Source organism: Brienomyrus brachyistius, chromosome 20, assembly GCF_023856365.1.
Source record: "Brienomyrus brachyistius isolate T26 chromosome 20, BBRACH_0.4, whole genome shotgun sequence".
Taxonomy (NCBI): domain Eukaryota; kingdom Metazoa; phylum Chordata; class Actinopteri; order Osteoglossiformes; family Mormyridae; genus Brienomyrus; species Brienomyrus brachyistius.
In genome coordinates, this window is record NC_064552.1 from 699,807 (window position 1) to 714,922 (window position 15,116).

The 15,116-nt window shown below is 49.7% G+C and overlaps 1 protein-coding gene across 1 annotated transcript; it reads left to right on the top strand.

The window, feature by feature from the left end:
• Nucleotides 1-4,203: 4,203 nt before the first annotated feature.
• cpn1 (carboxypeptidase N, polypeptide 1) lies at nt 4,204-14,755 on the top strand. The gene is made up of 9 exons (XM_048987559.1): nt 4,204-4,605; nt 5,324-5,520; nt 5,946-6,101; nt 12,282-12,458; nt 12,898-13,009; nt 13,209-13,348; nt 13,568-13,667; nt 13,985-14,103; nt 14,233-14,755. Exons 1-9 carry the CDS (start codon nt 4,377-4,379, stop codon nt 14,344-14,346), a joined length of 1,344 nt encoding a protein of 447 aa, XP_048843516.1. The 5' UTR covers nt 4,204-4,376; the 3' UTR covers nt 14,347-14,755.
• The last annotated feature ends 361 nt before the right edge of the window (nt 14,756-15,116 follow it).

The window sequence follows — 15,116 nt, forward strand, 5'->3', positions numbered from 1 at the left end:
ATGCCCGTCAGCCTCCTCGCATACCGAGAACTGCGGAGCGCACGCACAGAGCAGCTCCTTCAGGGATGCCCGTCAGCCTCCTCGCATACCGAGGACTGTGCGGAGCGCACGCACAGAACGGCTCCTTCAGGGATGCCCGTCAGCCTCCTCGCATACCGAGGACTGTGCGGAGCGCACGCACAGAACGGCTCCTTCAGGGATGCCCGTCAGCCTGCTCGCATGCCGAGGACTGTGCGGAGCGCACGCACAGAGCGGCTCCTTCAGGGATGCCCGTCAGCCTGCTCGCATGCCGAGGACTGTGCGGAGCGCACGCACAGAACGGCTCCTTCAGGGATGCCCGTCAGCCTGCTCGCATACCGAGGACTGTGCGGAGCGCACGCACAGAACGGCTCCTTCAGGGATGCCCGTCAGCCTGCTCGCATGCCGAGGACTGTGCGGAGCGCACGCACAGAGCGGCTCCTTCAGGGATGCCCGTCCGCCTGCTCGCATACCGAGGACTGTGCGGAGCGCACGCACAGAGCGGCTCCTTCAGGGATGCCCGACAGCCTGCTCGCATACCGAGGACTGTGCTGAGCGCACGCACAGAACGGCTCCTTCAGGGATGCCCATCCGCCTGCTCGCATGCCGAGGACTGTGCGGAGCGCACGCACAGAACGGCTCCTTCAGGGATGCCCGTCCGCCTGCTCGCATGCCGAGGACTGTGCGGAGCGCACGCACAGAGCGGCTCCTTCAGGGATGCCCGTCAGCCTGCTCGCATACCGAGGACTGTGCGGAGCGCACGCACAGAACGGCTCCTTCAGGGATGCCCGTCAGCCTGCTCGCATACCGAGGACTGTGCGGAGCGCACGCACAGAGCGGCTCCTTCAGGGATGCCCGTCGGCCTGCTCGCATACCGAGGACTGTGTGAAGTGCAGACAAGGAGCAAACATGCAAACTCCCAGCACCTATATTGAAGTCAGGGTTCTTATATTCACATATGGATATTTTATGCATGTGCTGAATTAGTGCATTAAATTCCCTGTTTTTTAATTATCGTTTTCAATTGTTGTGGCCTGTGTTTACCTGTAAGAATTCACATTCACAATTTATACCAAATATGAAATTTTTATATTCTATTTCATATTTGGCTTAAATAAAACATGTTCTATCCAGCCTGTCCCCTGTGTGCGGATCCAGCAACCCTGAAGCATGTCTGTTGGTTGTAAGACCAGCCAGATACAAGGCAGAAACCCCTGGCAGAAACACCTTAGGATTTTGGCAGTCGAGCTTGAGCGCAGGGTGCTGTGTCTCTCCATGCCCAGACAATGGTCCCACAGTCACCCTCCTTCATCCGGGAAGGAGAGGAACTGGGGGGTAAGAATTCACCCCTCGACGCATGCCCACTAAATGCAGGAAACACTAGGAAATGCGCGTCGACTTGGCCAGGGCTTCCTGTCTGAAACTGCTACAACGAACCTCTGCCAGCACGTCTGCATGACTGAGCTGACGTCCCTTGGAAGGAGGCTGTGGCCGAGGCAGTAGAATGAAAAAGGCTGCAAGATTCCAAGTGAGGCTGGAAAGATTAGATATTGCACAGGAGCGTCTAGAGACTAAGATCTGACCAGGTTAGACCAGCTTGCAGAGGAGCTACGCCAACTGAGGGTGTGTCATCGAGGTAGCAGCACCATCTAGTGGTCATTCCCAAGAACACACCCACTTGCATCAATTGTAGTACAGGAACTTGAGGGATTGTAACACCCAGCGTAATCTATAAATGCTTTTTCTTAATGCATAACAGACAAAAATAACAGTTGTAATGGATTATTCAAAATATTATACACAGTAAAATAAAAGTGGTGATTTTTTTTATTTAAGAAACATCATTATTACTGAAAATATATTGAATATATCATTGGATCATAGGTATTTTTCCCAGTCGGTGCAAGATGAGAGAGACAACTAGCCATGCATTTGTAAAAAAATGTGAAATGAAATTGTTATTTCTATAATAATAATAATAATAATAATAATAATATTAAATTATTATTAAATTATTATTATTATTACTACTACTACTACTACTATTATTATTATATAGCATGAAGCTGAAAATGGGCAGATAAAAGTGTGAGTGTTTCAAAATGCAGCCAGACTGACTATCGCAGTTCTGACAGCACTGATAAGGAAAAAGCTGCCCAGTGGAAATCATGGTACATTTTTAGTGCTGAAACTCCCGGCTGATGATCTGGCCCCTTTACTGCGTTCAAGTCGTGAAATGACTGAATGTGATGGATATTAAAGTCGAAAGTGACACGCAAGACCAGCACGTGTGTGTGTGTGTGTCTGTGTGTTTGTATAGATTAAATAACAACTTATGTAGTCTGAGAGGACCTGCTCCTTCACCAACACAAAGCTGGCCTCTGTCCTCTAGCACAGATTCACTCCAGCTTGTGCGCAACCTACAGAGGCGCAACCTGAGCTCTCAGCTCTGAGAAGAGGCTCATCCAATCAGACTCCAAGCAGGATCAAGCATGGGAGGAAATTGGCACATGCTGCAGTACCACATTCTGCCCACTAGTTGTGCTGGCTGAGGGATGGCTTCATTCTTGGGAAGTTTAGGCCACACAATTCCAAGAAGGGAGATCCACACACACACAGACACACGTACTTACCCGCATACCTATCAAACCATCCATTCATTTCTATGTGGAAAACCTTAATCCCAATCACGACAGCCTTAACCCTTAACCTTAACCATAAGCAACCAACCAAAATACAAGATTTTGGCATTTTTACTTTTTTGCTTGCATTCACAGATTTTAATAAAACTGAGGTTATCCAAATGGGGACCTAAGAAATGCCCTCAAAAGTAAGAAAGTTTCAGATTTTACCACAGTGTGGGGATATTTTGGTCCCCAGATATGATCTATGCAAACCCCCCCCCCCCCCCCCCCACACACACACACACACACACACACACACACACACACGCACACCACTAGAGCTTAACAGCAGAGGGCACCATCTCTGCGTGTTTGTGCTTTAAGCAGTCGCCGTCTGTGGGATTTCTGGTGTAGATCAGCCAAATCCGGACTCGTTTGCCCATACCTCATATTTGCTTTCTTAAGCAGTAAACTGTTTCATAATCAACAAAAGGATTATAAGATTAATATCTTATTGCAGATTAGAATGACAGAATGATGCTACATCATACACTCTATTTTGGTGGGATTCTGTGCTAATTCAACAGTTAAATCTACTACATTGTAACCCAATGTTAGTGTTACTTAGAGAATGAATAAATTAAAATAAAGATACAATTTTAGATCACATCAAAAAGTGGTGACTGCAAAAGACTGCAAAAGGCAGTCTGTAACACAACATTTTGACTGCGAGCCCTCATACAGGTGGGCTGTAAGAGGACATTCCGTCTGTGAGCCCCCATACAGGTGGTCTGTAACAGGACATTCCATGTGTGAGCCGGGATATTATGATAGTATGGAAATGTGATCAATGTGGTCTGTACTTTGGCAGTGAGTAAAACCCAGGACAATATAGTCACACAGCCATGCAGACCTGCAGATCCCAGCTGGGGGAGGGGGGCTTATGTTACTGATCCGGGACAAAGTGTGACAACACATTGCCCCCCCCCCTATGGAGAATGCTCAACTGGATAAATAAAAAGTGCTGTATTTCTTGGTGAGTCGTGTCTAAATCCCCCCAGGACTATCAAAGACATCAGGACAAGCAAATGGAGAGTGACTGCCTGTGTGACCCCCCCCAACCCCCGCAAAACCTCCCACTGAGGTCACCCTCCCCCCCACCTTCTCGGAGGGGTTGTGTTTGCCTGAAAGTTAATGAATGAAGTAGTGTTGAAGGAGAGGAGGAGGGGCATTGGACTGGGGGCCAGTTCAACACCTCCACCGCCCCCCCTGCCCCCAGAGCTGGCCAGGGGGCTGTCAGGCTCCTCCTTAGCCCATCTAATTTCAGACTGCAGGACAAACCAAACACTGGGGGCAGCCAGAATGGGAGAAGACCCGGCGCCGATCACATCTGTCACTGTCTGCACCGGCGGGAAGATGGAGGAGAGAAGAGGGAAAACGAGGGAAGCAGAAAGAGCGGGGGGGCAGGAGGGGGCCGTCTTCCTGCGCTCAGGGGGTGAGGCCAGCATGCCGCTCCAGGGGAGGAGCCTGGGACAGGGAGAGCCAGCACTGCACTGTCACACATTCATACGGAGGAAAGCGGGTGCACAGGCCGTGAGTGGAGCCCATTGGAAGGCCAGCTGATCAGAGAGCCAGCTGATTGGACGCACAGCCAATTGGTCAATCACTGATTGGACAGGCAGCCGATCAGGCAGCCACTGATTGGACGGGCAGCTGATCGGGGCACCTGAGAGGATGGACAGCTGGCTACTGAGAGCAGCACTCCTGGTTACCGTATGGCTGGCCAGGGGCCCGTGGGCCCTTGAGTTCCGGCACCACCACTACGAGGAGCTGGTGCAGGTGCTGAACGGCGTGCACAACATGTGTCCCTACATCAGTCGGCTGTACAGCATCGGCCACAGCGCCGAGGGCCGCCACCTGTATGTCATCGAGTTCAGCGGCAACCCCGGCATGCATGAGGCACGTAAGTCAGCCGCGCCGTACTGGGAACACTGGTGGGGAGCATTAGCCTCTGTGGCCTCTGACCTCCCATGGTGAGAAGGCTTTGTCTGGAAGATTCCCAGGAGCTTTTGAAATAGGTGTGAAAGCTGATCTGATCTGAAACCAGACAAAACCTTTTCCAAAAAAAATCACCATTCTGCCATCTTACAGGCAGCCCAGATCACAGCAGGAGCAGTTAAGGGAGAAGCGCTAGGGAATGGAGCCTCAGAATTGCTGTGCAGCCAGGCTGGCCAGCAGGCCGCAAGCAGGCAGACGGGGACGGCTGCCGCAGCGTGCCTCCGTTATACAACCCGGGCGGGGGGCGGGGGGGGCGGGGGGAGGGGGTGTTTTCCTGCAGAAATGTGCTGCTTCAGCACCATCCCGCCTTCCACGTTCCCAGCTCAACCGCGGCGTCTTTCTGAAGAATGGCAGGATATGAACTCGTTCCGTTTTAGAGCGAAAAGCCAAAAACAGGAAGCTCCGGGGTTAGGGCTGGGGTGGGCATGTAGTCGGCACCCCCACCGGCGTGGAGTAACAGTTATGGTGACGAGTTACCATACAGAAATACAGAGATGATTTCAAACCTGGTCATTTCGCAGAATGGCTCAGGGGGTGAATTTACATAACAGGCAGACAGCACCCCCACCAGCTGACACCCCCTGGCCCCTGACCTCTGACCACTGACCCCTGCATCCCCCCAGTGGAGCCGGAGTTCAAGTACGTGGGGAACATGCATGGAAACGAGGTGCTGGGCCGAGAGCTTCTGATCCAGCTGGCCCAGTTCCTCTGCGAGGAGTACAGAGCGGGAAACCAGCGCATCACCCAGCTCATCCACGACACGCGCATCCACATCCTGCCGTCCATGAACCCCGATGGCTACGAGGTGGCAGCCACTCAGGTGAATGGCCCCTGCTGTCCCCACATCCCACATTTCTGACACAGGTGTCGGGGGTTTGGAGAAACATCTGGAGCAGTGTGGTGACACCAGCACCTCTGCCATTGAAGGAGCTGGACATAGTCATGGAGATGAAATATCCACCTGAGAAAGATGGGCTCCAGGGTCTTATCTCAGAATGTGACTTTGGTCTAGACTATTCCATACTTGGAAGGGTCTTTGTCCCCCGACCCCCCCCCCCCCCCCCCCCCCCCCATGCACAGCACATCCCGGCCCTTAAGTGAGCTTTAAACACTGGACCTGTATGTAGCTAAAGTGCGTGATTTGGAGGCTTGAATGCTATGGATCTGAGCTGTGTTCCTCTTTAGAGCAGGAAGCGTTCCAGTTACACTTTTGGCTCCTTTGTAAAACCACAAGTCTCTTGGCAGGGCCCAGAATTCAATGGCTACCTAACGGGTCGGGGAAACTCCCGGGACGTGGATCTGAACCGGAACTTTCCGGACCTGAATGCCCTCATGTACTACCACGAGAAAAACAACGGCAGAAACCATCACTTCCCACTGCCAGACAACTGGGAGGAGCAGGTATGGACTGAAGGAGTCACTTCCGGTGTGACTCATAAGCTGTGGTCACTGTCATCATTGCCCTGAGGGGCTTATGGTCCAAGGGGTGCTCATCTCTGACAGGAAAGACAGCCCACCCCCATGCGAGGCAGTGCGACTCCCATGGGAGGCAAAGACAAACATGATTATGTAGCACATTACCAAGCGCCGAGGTCATTTCATGTGCTTACATATTTAGAATAGAAAATAAAGATAACAAAGCTAATTAATGAAGGCAATAGAAGAGTTACAACCATGTAAAGTAAATCTAAGCTAATCAAAGGCTGTTAAAACTGGCTAGATTTGAACTTCTTTTTAAAACTGGCAACTGTTGGGGCAGATCTGATATCCCGGGGGCATTGATTCCAGCACTGGGTGGCATAATGACTAAATTACATTTCACCCTGTTTCATTTCTGCTCTGCAGATGTAAGAGAATGACTGTGCTTATAGCCAATAAGAATGTTGGAAATGTACTCTGAGGCCAGCCAGAGCATGCGAGTGGAGTGCAGCGATGAGAATTTACGCTCATTGCTCACAGAGCGATATTCTCCCCCACTCACGGTCACAGTCAGCTTTTACCCCACTCCAATGAAATTGCTCACCGCTTGGCCCAGAAAGAACACAGGAGTCACAACATTCTCAGCCCAAGGACTTGAGTGAGGCTGAGTGTCTCCTTCATGGAGGGAGCTGTGATTATGTACTCCAGTCTCTGGAAAGACCTCTAAACTGCAGCCTGGCATCAAAATAACTGTGCAGCCAAATCCACATTTAAACAGAAATGATTTATTTCAAGATGTGAGCAGGTGACAGTCAAATTTTTCAAATATGCCGCTCTTCACTCCATCCTTCCGCTCCGGCTCCAGCCGAAATTCTGGTGCTCCGGCTCCAACCGAAATCCTGGTGCTCCCGCTCCGGCAGGAATCCTGCCGCTCTGGCCGAAATCCTGGTGCTCCCGCTCCTGATCCAGCTGGAATCTTTCCACTCCCGCTATACTTTGCTCACTCACTCATTAAGTGCCTTATATACATGAAGTAGATTCTGTATCCACCTGAAAGCCAGCAAAGGATCTAAGAACCAGAGTGATGGACTCTCTTCTCCTAGTATTTGTTATAGTTATAACAGCAGCATTTAGGATAAACTGTAACTGTCTAATGGTCTTATTGGGAAGGCCAGCAAAGAGAGCATTGCAGCACGCAACCCAGTAGGGAATAAAGGCATGGATAAGTTTTTCTCGATCTTGCTTAGACACTAAGTCTTTCATTTTAGCTACATTACAGAGATGCCAGAATGCTGGTTTGGTTATTACTTTTATTTAATTACTGAAGCTATGATTCCAATCCAGTGTTACAAGATCTCACATGGGTTGTAGTCTTTAATGTCCTGGTATCTGGACCGAGTTTCAGCCATCGCTCTTTGTTCCCATACATAACTTTCTCAGTCTTATCTCTATTTCATAGAAGGAAGTTTTGTTGCATCCAGGTATTTACCTTTTCAGGACAAATATAGTGAGTCTATATAGGACTGAAGTCATTTGGTGAAAGAGCAAGATAGATCTAGGTGTTGTCTGCACAGATATGGTAAGCAACCTTGTACTCTTCAAGAATCTCAGCAAGGAGATGAATGTACAGACTGAACCACAAGGGACCAAGGATAGATCCCTGTGGGACCCTGTATGTCATGGTGGTTTTCTCTGATTCATAGTTGCTAATAGTGACAAAATATCCCTGCCTTCTGGGTCGAAACACCTAAGAACAGTTTCAGAGATTCTGACCTCAGTGTTCCAGTCTATCTAGCAATAACTTATGGTTAACAGTGTCAGAGGCTACGCTAAGATCTAGCTTGTTCCTTCAGTTTGCATTCAAACGAATGTCATTTAGTAACTTTAGGAGAGCAGTTTTAGTGCTATAATTTGGGCGGAGGCCAGGCTGAAGGTAATCAAGGTGCCCATTTATGTTTAAGTGGTGACTGATCTGACTGCATGGACGCATCCCAATTACTCCTTTTCTGCAGAAGTCTGATAATGGCAGGGAAAGTGTCGGAGAGCTCGAGAGCTGTAAAGACTTTGTAAAAAGCTGGTAGGGAGACAGCTTTAAATGCCGCATTACTTCTTCAAAATTCTGCCATCCACAGCAGTCATGATGCCATTTTCTCTCTACTGATCTAAGTAAAGGGTGGATTAACTCTTTAATCTGTATTTTCAATTTTGTGACGGAAAAAATAAGTTAACACATTACGCATCTTAGCTGGAAGGAACTCTGTGTGTCATGGCGTTAGTTATAAATACCTAGACTTTCTTTATAAATATCACAATTAGTCTGAATTAGTCTTTTTTCTCAATTTTTGTTCTGCTTTTGTGTATTCTCTTGTCTGAATTGATTCTTGAATTCTCCAAGGTACTTTTTATTTGCCTGAAATAGGTTCAATTTTAAGAGGCACTGCACTATCATAGTGATTCAGACAGTCATCCATTCAAATTCAAATTCAAAAAACTTAATTTAAAAGGCATAGAGGAGCAGCGCACACACATAACAGTTGTAACATTTGACACAATGACACAATCATTTGACATTGATTCCGTAATACTCGCTGACCTGGATATGGCTTCCACATCCATAGTGCTGGTATCCTCATTCATTTACCTCTTTTTTGACAGTTTAAGATGTAGAGTAAGTGACAGAGCTACGGCTGTGACATTCATAACAGGAATTAGCCTTAGCGGTAAGATCTGGTGTATGGTCCTGAGTGTGAGGGAGCCGGTTACAGGCTGGGTCAGATCGAGAGTGTCCAATATGGTGAGTAAATCTGGTAACACCTAGAGTGAGAGAGAAACTAGATACTGCAAAAACTACTGGAGTTCATTGTCATAGCTGGGGTCTTTATGGAGGCTGGAGAACATCGTCGTAGCTGGGGTCTTTATGGAGGCTGGAGAACATCGTCGTAGCTGGGGTCTTTATGGAGGCTGGAGAACATCGTCGTAGCTGGGGTCTTTATGGAGGCTGGAGAACATCGTCGTAGCTGGGGTCTTTATGGAGGCTGGAGAACATCGTCGTAGCTGGGGTCTTTATGGAGGCTGGAGAACATCGTCGTAGCTGGGGTCTTTATGGAGGCTGGAGAACATCGTCGTAGCTGGGGTCTTTATGGAGGCTGGAGAACATCGTCGTAGCTGGGGTCTTTATGGAGGCTGGAGAACATCGTCGTAGCTGGGGTCTTTATGGAGGCTGGAGAACATCGTCGTAGCTGGGGTCTTTCCGGAGGCTGGAGAACATCGTCGTAGCTGGGGTCTTTATGGAGGCTGGAGAACATCATCGTAGCTGGGGTCTTTATGGAGGCTGGAGAACATCGTCGTAGCTGGGGTCTTTCCGGAGGCTGGAGAACATCGTCTTAGCTGGGGTCTTTCCGGAGGCTGGAGAACATCGTCGTAGCTGGGGTCTTTATGGAGGCTGGAGAACATCGTCGTAGCTGGGGTCTTTCCGGAGGCTGGAGAACATCGTCGCAGCTGGGGTCTTTATGGAGGCTGGAGAACATCGTCGTAGCTGGGGTCTTTATGGAGGCTGGAGAACATCGTCGTAGCTGGGGTCTTTATGGAGGCTGGAGAACATCGTCGTAGCTGGGGTCTTTATGGAGGCTGGAGAACATCGTCGTAGCTGGGGTCTTTCCGGAGGCTGGAGAACATCGTCGTAGCTGGGGTCTTTATGGAGGCTGGAGAACATCGTCGTAGCTGGGGTCTTTATGGAGGCTGGAGAACATCGTCGTAGCTGGGGTCTTTATGGAGGCTGGAGAACATCGTCGTAGCTGGGGTCTTTCCGGAGGCTGGAGAACATCGTCGCAGCTGGGGTCTTTATGGAGGCTGGAGAACATCGTCGTAGCTGGGGTCTTTATGGAGGCTGGAGAACATCGTCGTAGCTGGGGTCTTTATGGAGGCTGGAGAACATCGTCGTAGCTGGGGTCTTTATGGAGGCTGGAGAACATCGTCGTAGCTGGGGTCTTTATGGAGGCTGGAGAACATCGTCGTAGCTGGGGTCTTTATGGAGGCTGGAGAACATCGTCGTAGCTGGGGTCTTTCCGGAGGCTGGAGAACATCGTCGTAGCTGGGGTCTTTATGGAGGCTGGAGAACATCGTCGTAGCTGGGGTCTTTATGGAGGCTGGAGAACATCGTCGTAGCTGGGGTCTTTCCGGAGGCTGGAGAACATCGTCGCAGCTGGGGTCTTTATGGAGGCTGGAGAACATCGTCGTAGCTGGGGTCTTTATGGAGGCTGGAGAACATCGTCGTAGCTGGGGTCTTTATGGAGGCTGGAGAACATCGTCGTAGCTGGGGTCTTTCCGGAGGCTGGAGAACATCGTCGTAGCTGGGGTCTTTACGGAGGCTGGAGAACATCGTCGTAGCTGGGGTCTTTCCGGAGGCTGGAGAACATCGTCGTAGCTGGGGTCTTTATGGAGGCTGGAGAACATCATCGTAGCTGGGGTCTTTCCGGAGGCTGGAGAACATCGTCGTAGCTGGGGTCTTTATGGAGGCTGGAGAACATCATCGTAGCTGGGGTCTTTATGGAGGCTGGAGAACATCGTTGTAGCTGGGGTCTTTATGGAGGCTGGAGAACATCGTCGTAGCTGGGGTCTTTATGGAGGCTGGAGAACATCGTCGTAGCTGGGGTCTTTACGGAGGCTGGAGAACATCGTCGTAGCTGGGGTCTTTACGGAGGCTGGAGAACATCGTCGTAGCTGGGGTCTTTCCGGAGGCTGGAGAACATCGTCGTAGCTGGGGTCTTTATGGAGGCTGGAGAACATCATCGTAGCTGGGGTCTTTCCGGAGGCTGGAGAACATCGTCGTAGCTGGGGTCTTTATGGAGGCTGGAGAACATCGTCGTAGCTGGGGTCTTTCCGGAGGCGGGAGAACATCGTCATAGCTGGGGTCTTTCCGGAGGCGGGAGAACATCGTCATAGCTGGGGTCTTTCCGGAGGCTGGAGAACATCGTCATAGCTGGGGTCTTTCCGGAGGCGGGAGAACATCGTCATAGCTCCCTCCATGAAGGAAACACTCAGCCTCACACAAGTCCTTGGCTTGAAAATGTTGTGGCTGCTGTATCATGTTATTGTCTAGCATTTATACCATATCATCTTTTCTGCTGCCACAACAATGGGCGCTGGGTAGAGGGTGTTCGGGCTGTTCAGTATGAGGGTATCCCATTAATTCAGTTCCTACTGAGTGTGACTCGGGTTCTGTTGGTTCTTGCTGCTGTTAGATGTGATGAGATGCTGCATTCCTCAGGTGTTTATGATCAGACCGCTCAGTGTGTGCCTATTACACTTCAGTATGAGGTGCCGAGAGCTCATGATGGCTCATGAAGACGAAGTAAGGAGTGTGCGTGTACAGGCTAGACTTTATCACTGCTTTCCCAGAATAGCTTAGAACTGTCAATGAAGTTTAATGCCCGTTTAATGCAAGTTTTGCTAAGCCATGTGTTCAGACTGAATGAACCATTACAGATTACATCTCCACACTGGGAGTGGCCCACTAATAAAAATTGGCATGAGTAATTTGTTGGGAACATTAAAAAGTTAAACAAAGTCCCTTTCTAAAAACTCGCCCACGATCAGCATACTGGGGACTGCAAGGTCATCACTCCCCATTTGACCGCTGAGACATTATGTCAGTGTTAGATCAGTTAGGTATCTCATTTTTACCCACCTCAGGCCTTTCTCAACCCAGAGGTTGTTAGCCTGCCGGAAAATGGGTTTGGCTGGACACACCTTAACACTCTCGTTTTCCAGTTGCCTGTAATAAAGTCCGGTGTAGACCAGACATGACCACGAGAGAGAGAGAGAGAGAGAGAGAGAGAGAGAGAGAGAGAGAGCCTAGTTCCTGCAAAAACTAGTTTCTCCATTAATTCCAAGAAGCCCAGGAGAGCAGACATGGGGGTTTCCAGGAGCTCAATTCTCTGTAGATGTTTGTGATAGTTCTGGTAGCATTGGGGTGTCATGGACAAAGGAGTGACAAGACAGAAGGTCCTTTTTGTTGAAAGGGGGAGTTAAACGTGCACATTTGTAGTTTCATACTTAAGATGAGCTGTGGCAGGAGGCCAGTGAATAACTTTAGCACTTATAGCCTAGAATCAGCCGCTGTCTGATCCCTCCTCTCACTGCAAAGGAATGTGCTGCTTCCAGGTCGAACCGGAGACCTTGGCTGTCATCAAGTGGATGCAGAACTATAACTTCGTCCTGTCAGCCAATCTGCACGGAGGGGCAGTCGTGGCAAACTACCCCTTTGACAAGTCCAGGGAACCCCGAATACGGGGCAGGACCACATACTCCGCCACACCAGATGATAACCTCTTCAAAAAGGTAACAACCAAAGCCTGCCCCTTCCTCAAGGATAGCATACATAAGGGTGCATCTATAGGTCCAATCACATTAAATCTTACATGAGGGCACACCTAGGTCCAATCATATCAAATCTTACATGAGGGCACACCTAGGTCCAATCATATCAAATCTTACATGAGGGCACACCTACGTCCAATCAGATCGAACCTTACATGATGGCACACCTACGTCCAATCAGAACAAATCTTACATGAGGGCAGATCTCTCAGGCTAATCAGATAAAACTTTCCACAATGTCATCCAAGTGCTGTGGGCCTGTGTTGCCAAGGCTGCACATTATTATATATCTGCCAGCAATTCAACAGATGTCAGACTGTGAACCTAAATCTGTTCCTCAGGTAGCCATGATTCCCCCCACAATTTCATACCTTACTGTGTGTGCAATACTTATTTTTAGCTGGCAAAGACATACTCCTACGCACACAGCTGGATGCACAGGGGCTGGAATTGCGGGGATTACTTTGAGGAGGGCATCACCAATGGGGCCAGCTGGTACTCCCTCTCGAAAGGTACCGCTGGCAGCTTCTCTGGCTCTCCTCTCTACCATCACTGTTCCATGATCTATATCTCATTGAGCAGCTTCTACCATCATAGACCTACTTATTTCTGCTGCTGCTAAGTTTGTATGGACATTTTCCTGAGCCAGAAGCTCAGTGTTAATATCCAGCTGGTTCTGATCCATGTGCTAATAGAGCTCCACCTCCCCAGGCATGCAGGACTTTAACTATCTGTATACCAACTGCTTCGAGATCACGCTGGAACTGAGCTGCGACAAGTTCCCTCCTGCCTCGGCCCTGCAGGGCGAGTGGCTGGGGAACCGGGAGGCGCTGGTGTCCTACGTGGAGCAGGTAAGCGGCTCTCTGTTCTGTCCCAGCACAGCGGCAGTGACACTGTACCAGTAACCGCTCAAGAACACCAAAGCACATGCAGGTGCTGCCGTGACATATCTGCCCCAAAAATGTCGCTCACTAGATCTGATCCCACTAGATTCTCTGGACTTGGAGCTGAGAAGCTATTGCCTGGGTCTGAGCCTTGAGTGTTTATCTAATGCTGTCTGCTGGGTGCAGGTCCACCACGGCATCAAAGGCATGGTCTACGATGAAAACAACAACCCTATCGGTGGAGCTGTGATCTCCGTGTCCGGCATAAACCACGACATCACCAGCGGTGAGTAGGCCGCCCAGGGAGGGACCACAGCCCACCCAACATCTGCTTCTGGAGAACTGCTTAGCGAAGCCTACAGTGTAGCACCTCAGTCCTTCCTACAGCGGGCAGGAGCTGGCAAAGTTCAGACGCACCAGCACACCAACTGTCCTTAGGCAATACATTTTTCACCAAACCATCCTGTACATTTGACAAGGCCTCTGTCCATCATCTGCGGCCGGCAGTGAAGGCAGCTGGAGCCCCAGTAGCCTCTGCCTAATCAGGCTGGAAGCACTGGTTCTGGAAGTAGTGGTGCCGACAGTTCCCCTCCTGTCCTGCAGGTGTCAGTGGAGACTACTTCAGGCTGCTGCTACCTGGAACCTACACAGTCAAAGCATCTGCTCCACGGTACCAGACCTCCATGAATGTGGTGACGGTTGGCCCAGCTGAGGCCGTACAGGTGAGAGAACCTCATTCCACCTCCAAAGCATGTGGAGCTTCTGCTGTTCTGGACCTGCGTGTGGATGAGAAGCTGCTCTGTATGTAAACACCCGCCCTGCCCCACCTCTCCTGCCCCTCCTCTCTATAGCTGCACTTCTACCTGAAAGTCGCCGCGAAGGAATCAAATTCCAACAGAAAGCATCCCAGTAAACGGAACCCCCTGTCCGCAAAGCCGCTCCCCGCTTTGCTGGGACCCAGGTGAACGCTGCGATGCCCAGTACAGCACATGGAGTCCACGTGGTCCCAGGGCTCCGCACGCCTGAGGAGAATCGACCTTCTGCAAGAAAAAGCCGACCTTCTTTATGGTGCCACGGCCAGCTAGTATCAGAACCTTCGCATTTGTTCATATCCAGTAAGATAAGGCCTGTGTCTCTCAGTCGGTGTTTATGTGCTGAACCTGATCCTTATACATTAACAGCAAAAGACACATCAAGACAAAACAATCAGATAGTAATCTATGGTATATTGATTTTTTTTAAGGAAATTTTCATTATGGGTTGAATAGACACGGAAAACTTCTCATAGCTGAATAAGCATCGATTTACAGCCTGCTGCCATCTGAACAAGACATTTTGTGTTTTATTCTTCAAAAATAAAAAGTGGTGATATCAGACCTGTTTCAGTGAGGCCCTTATAATGTAAGAATGTCATTAAAGGGATCATGTCAAGTTTGTGAAATGCAGTTTCTCAAGGTAAATATGAACAGTGCTGCACATTCAATACACCTCTCACCTTTCCACAGAATAAGCCCAGTGAGTTGGTGTCTTTGTTTCAGTTTGTAATGTGAGCTGCTGTCCTGCACGGTCACGCTGACACAAAGGTTCCCTGAGGTTTCCAGCAACAGAATTTAAGTGATGTTTAAAAAGCCAGCAGATGGAGGAACTGAGGATGTGTCCAAATCTCACAGGGCCAGACAGAGAGGCATGAATCCACACACACGGAGACAGACGTCAGAAAATTAGGTACAATGTC

Coding starts and splice junctions, on each gene's coding strand:
- cpn1 (XM_048987559.1), top strand. CDS start 4,377: ATGGACAGCTGGCTACTGAGAGCAGCACTCCTGGTTACCGTATGGCTG. Junction 4,606..5,323: donor CCCCGGCATGCATGAGGCAC/GTAAGTCAGCCG, acceptor GCATCCCCCCAG/TGGAGCCGGAGTTCAAGTAC. Junction 13,349..13,567: donor TGGTGTCCTACGTGGAGCAG/GTAAGCGGCTCT, acceptor TGCTGGGTGCAG/GTCCACCACGGCATCAAAGG.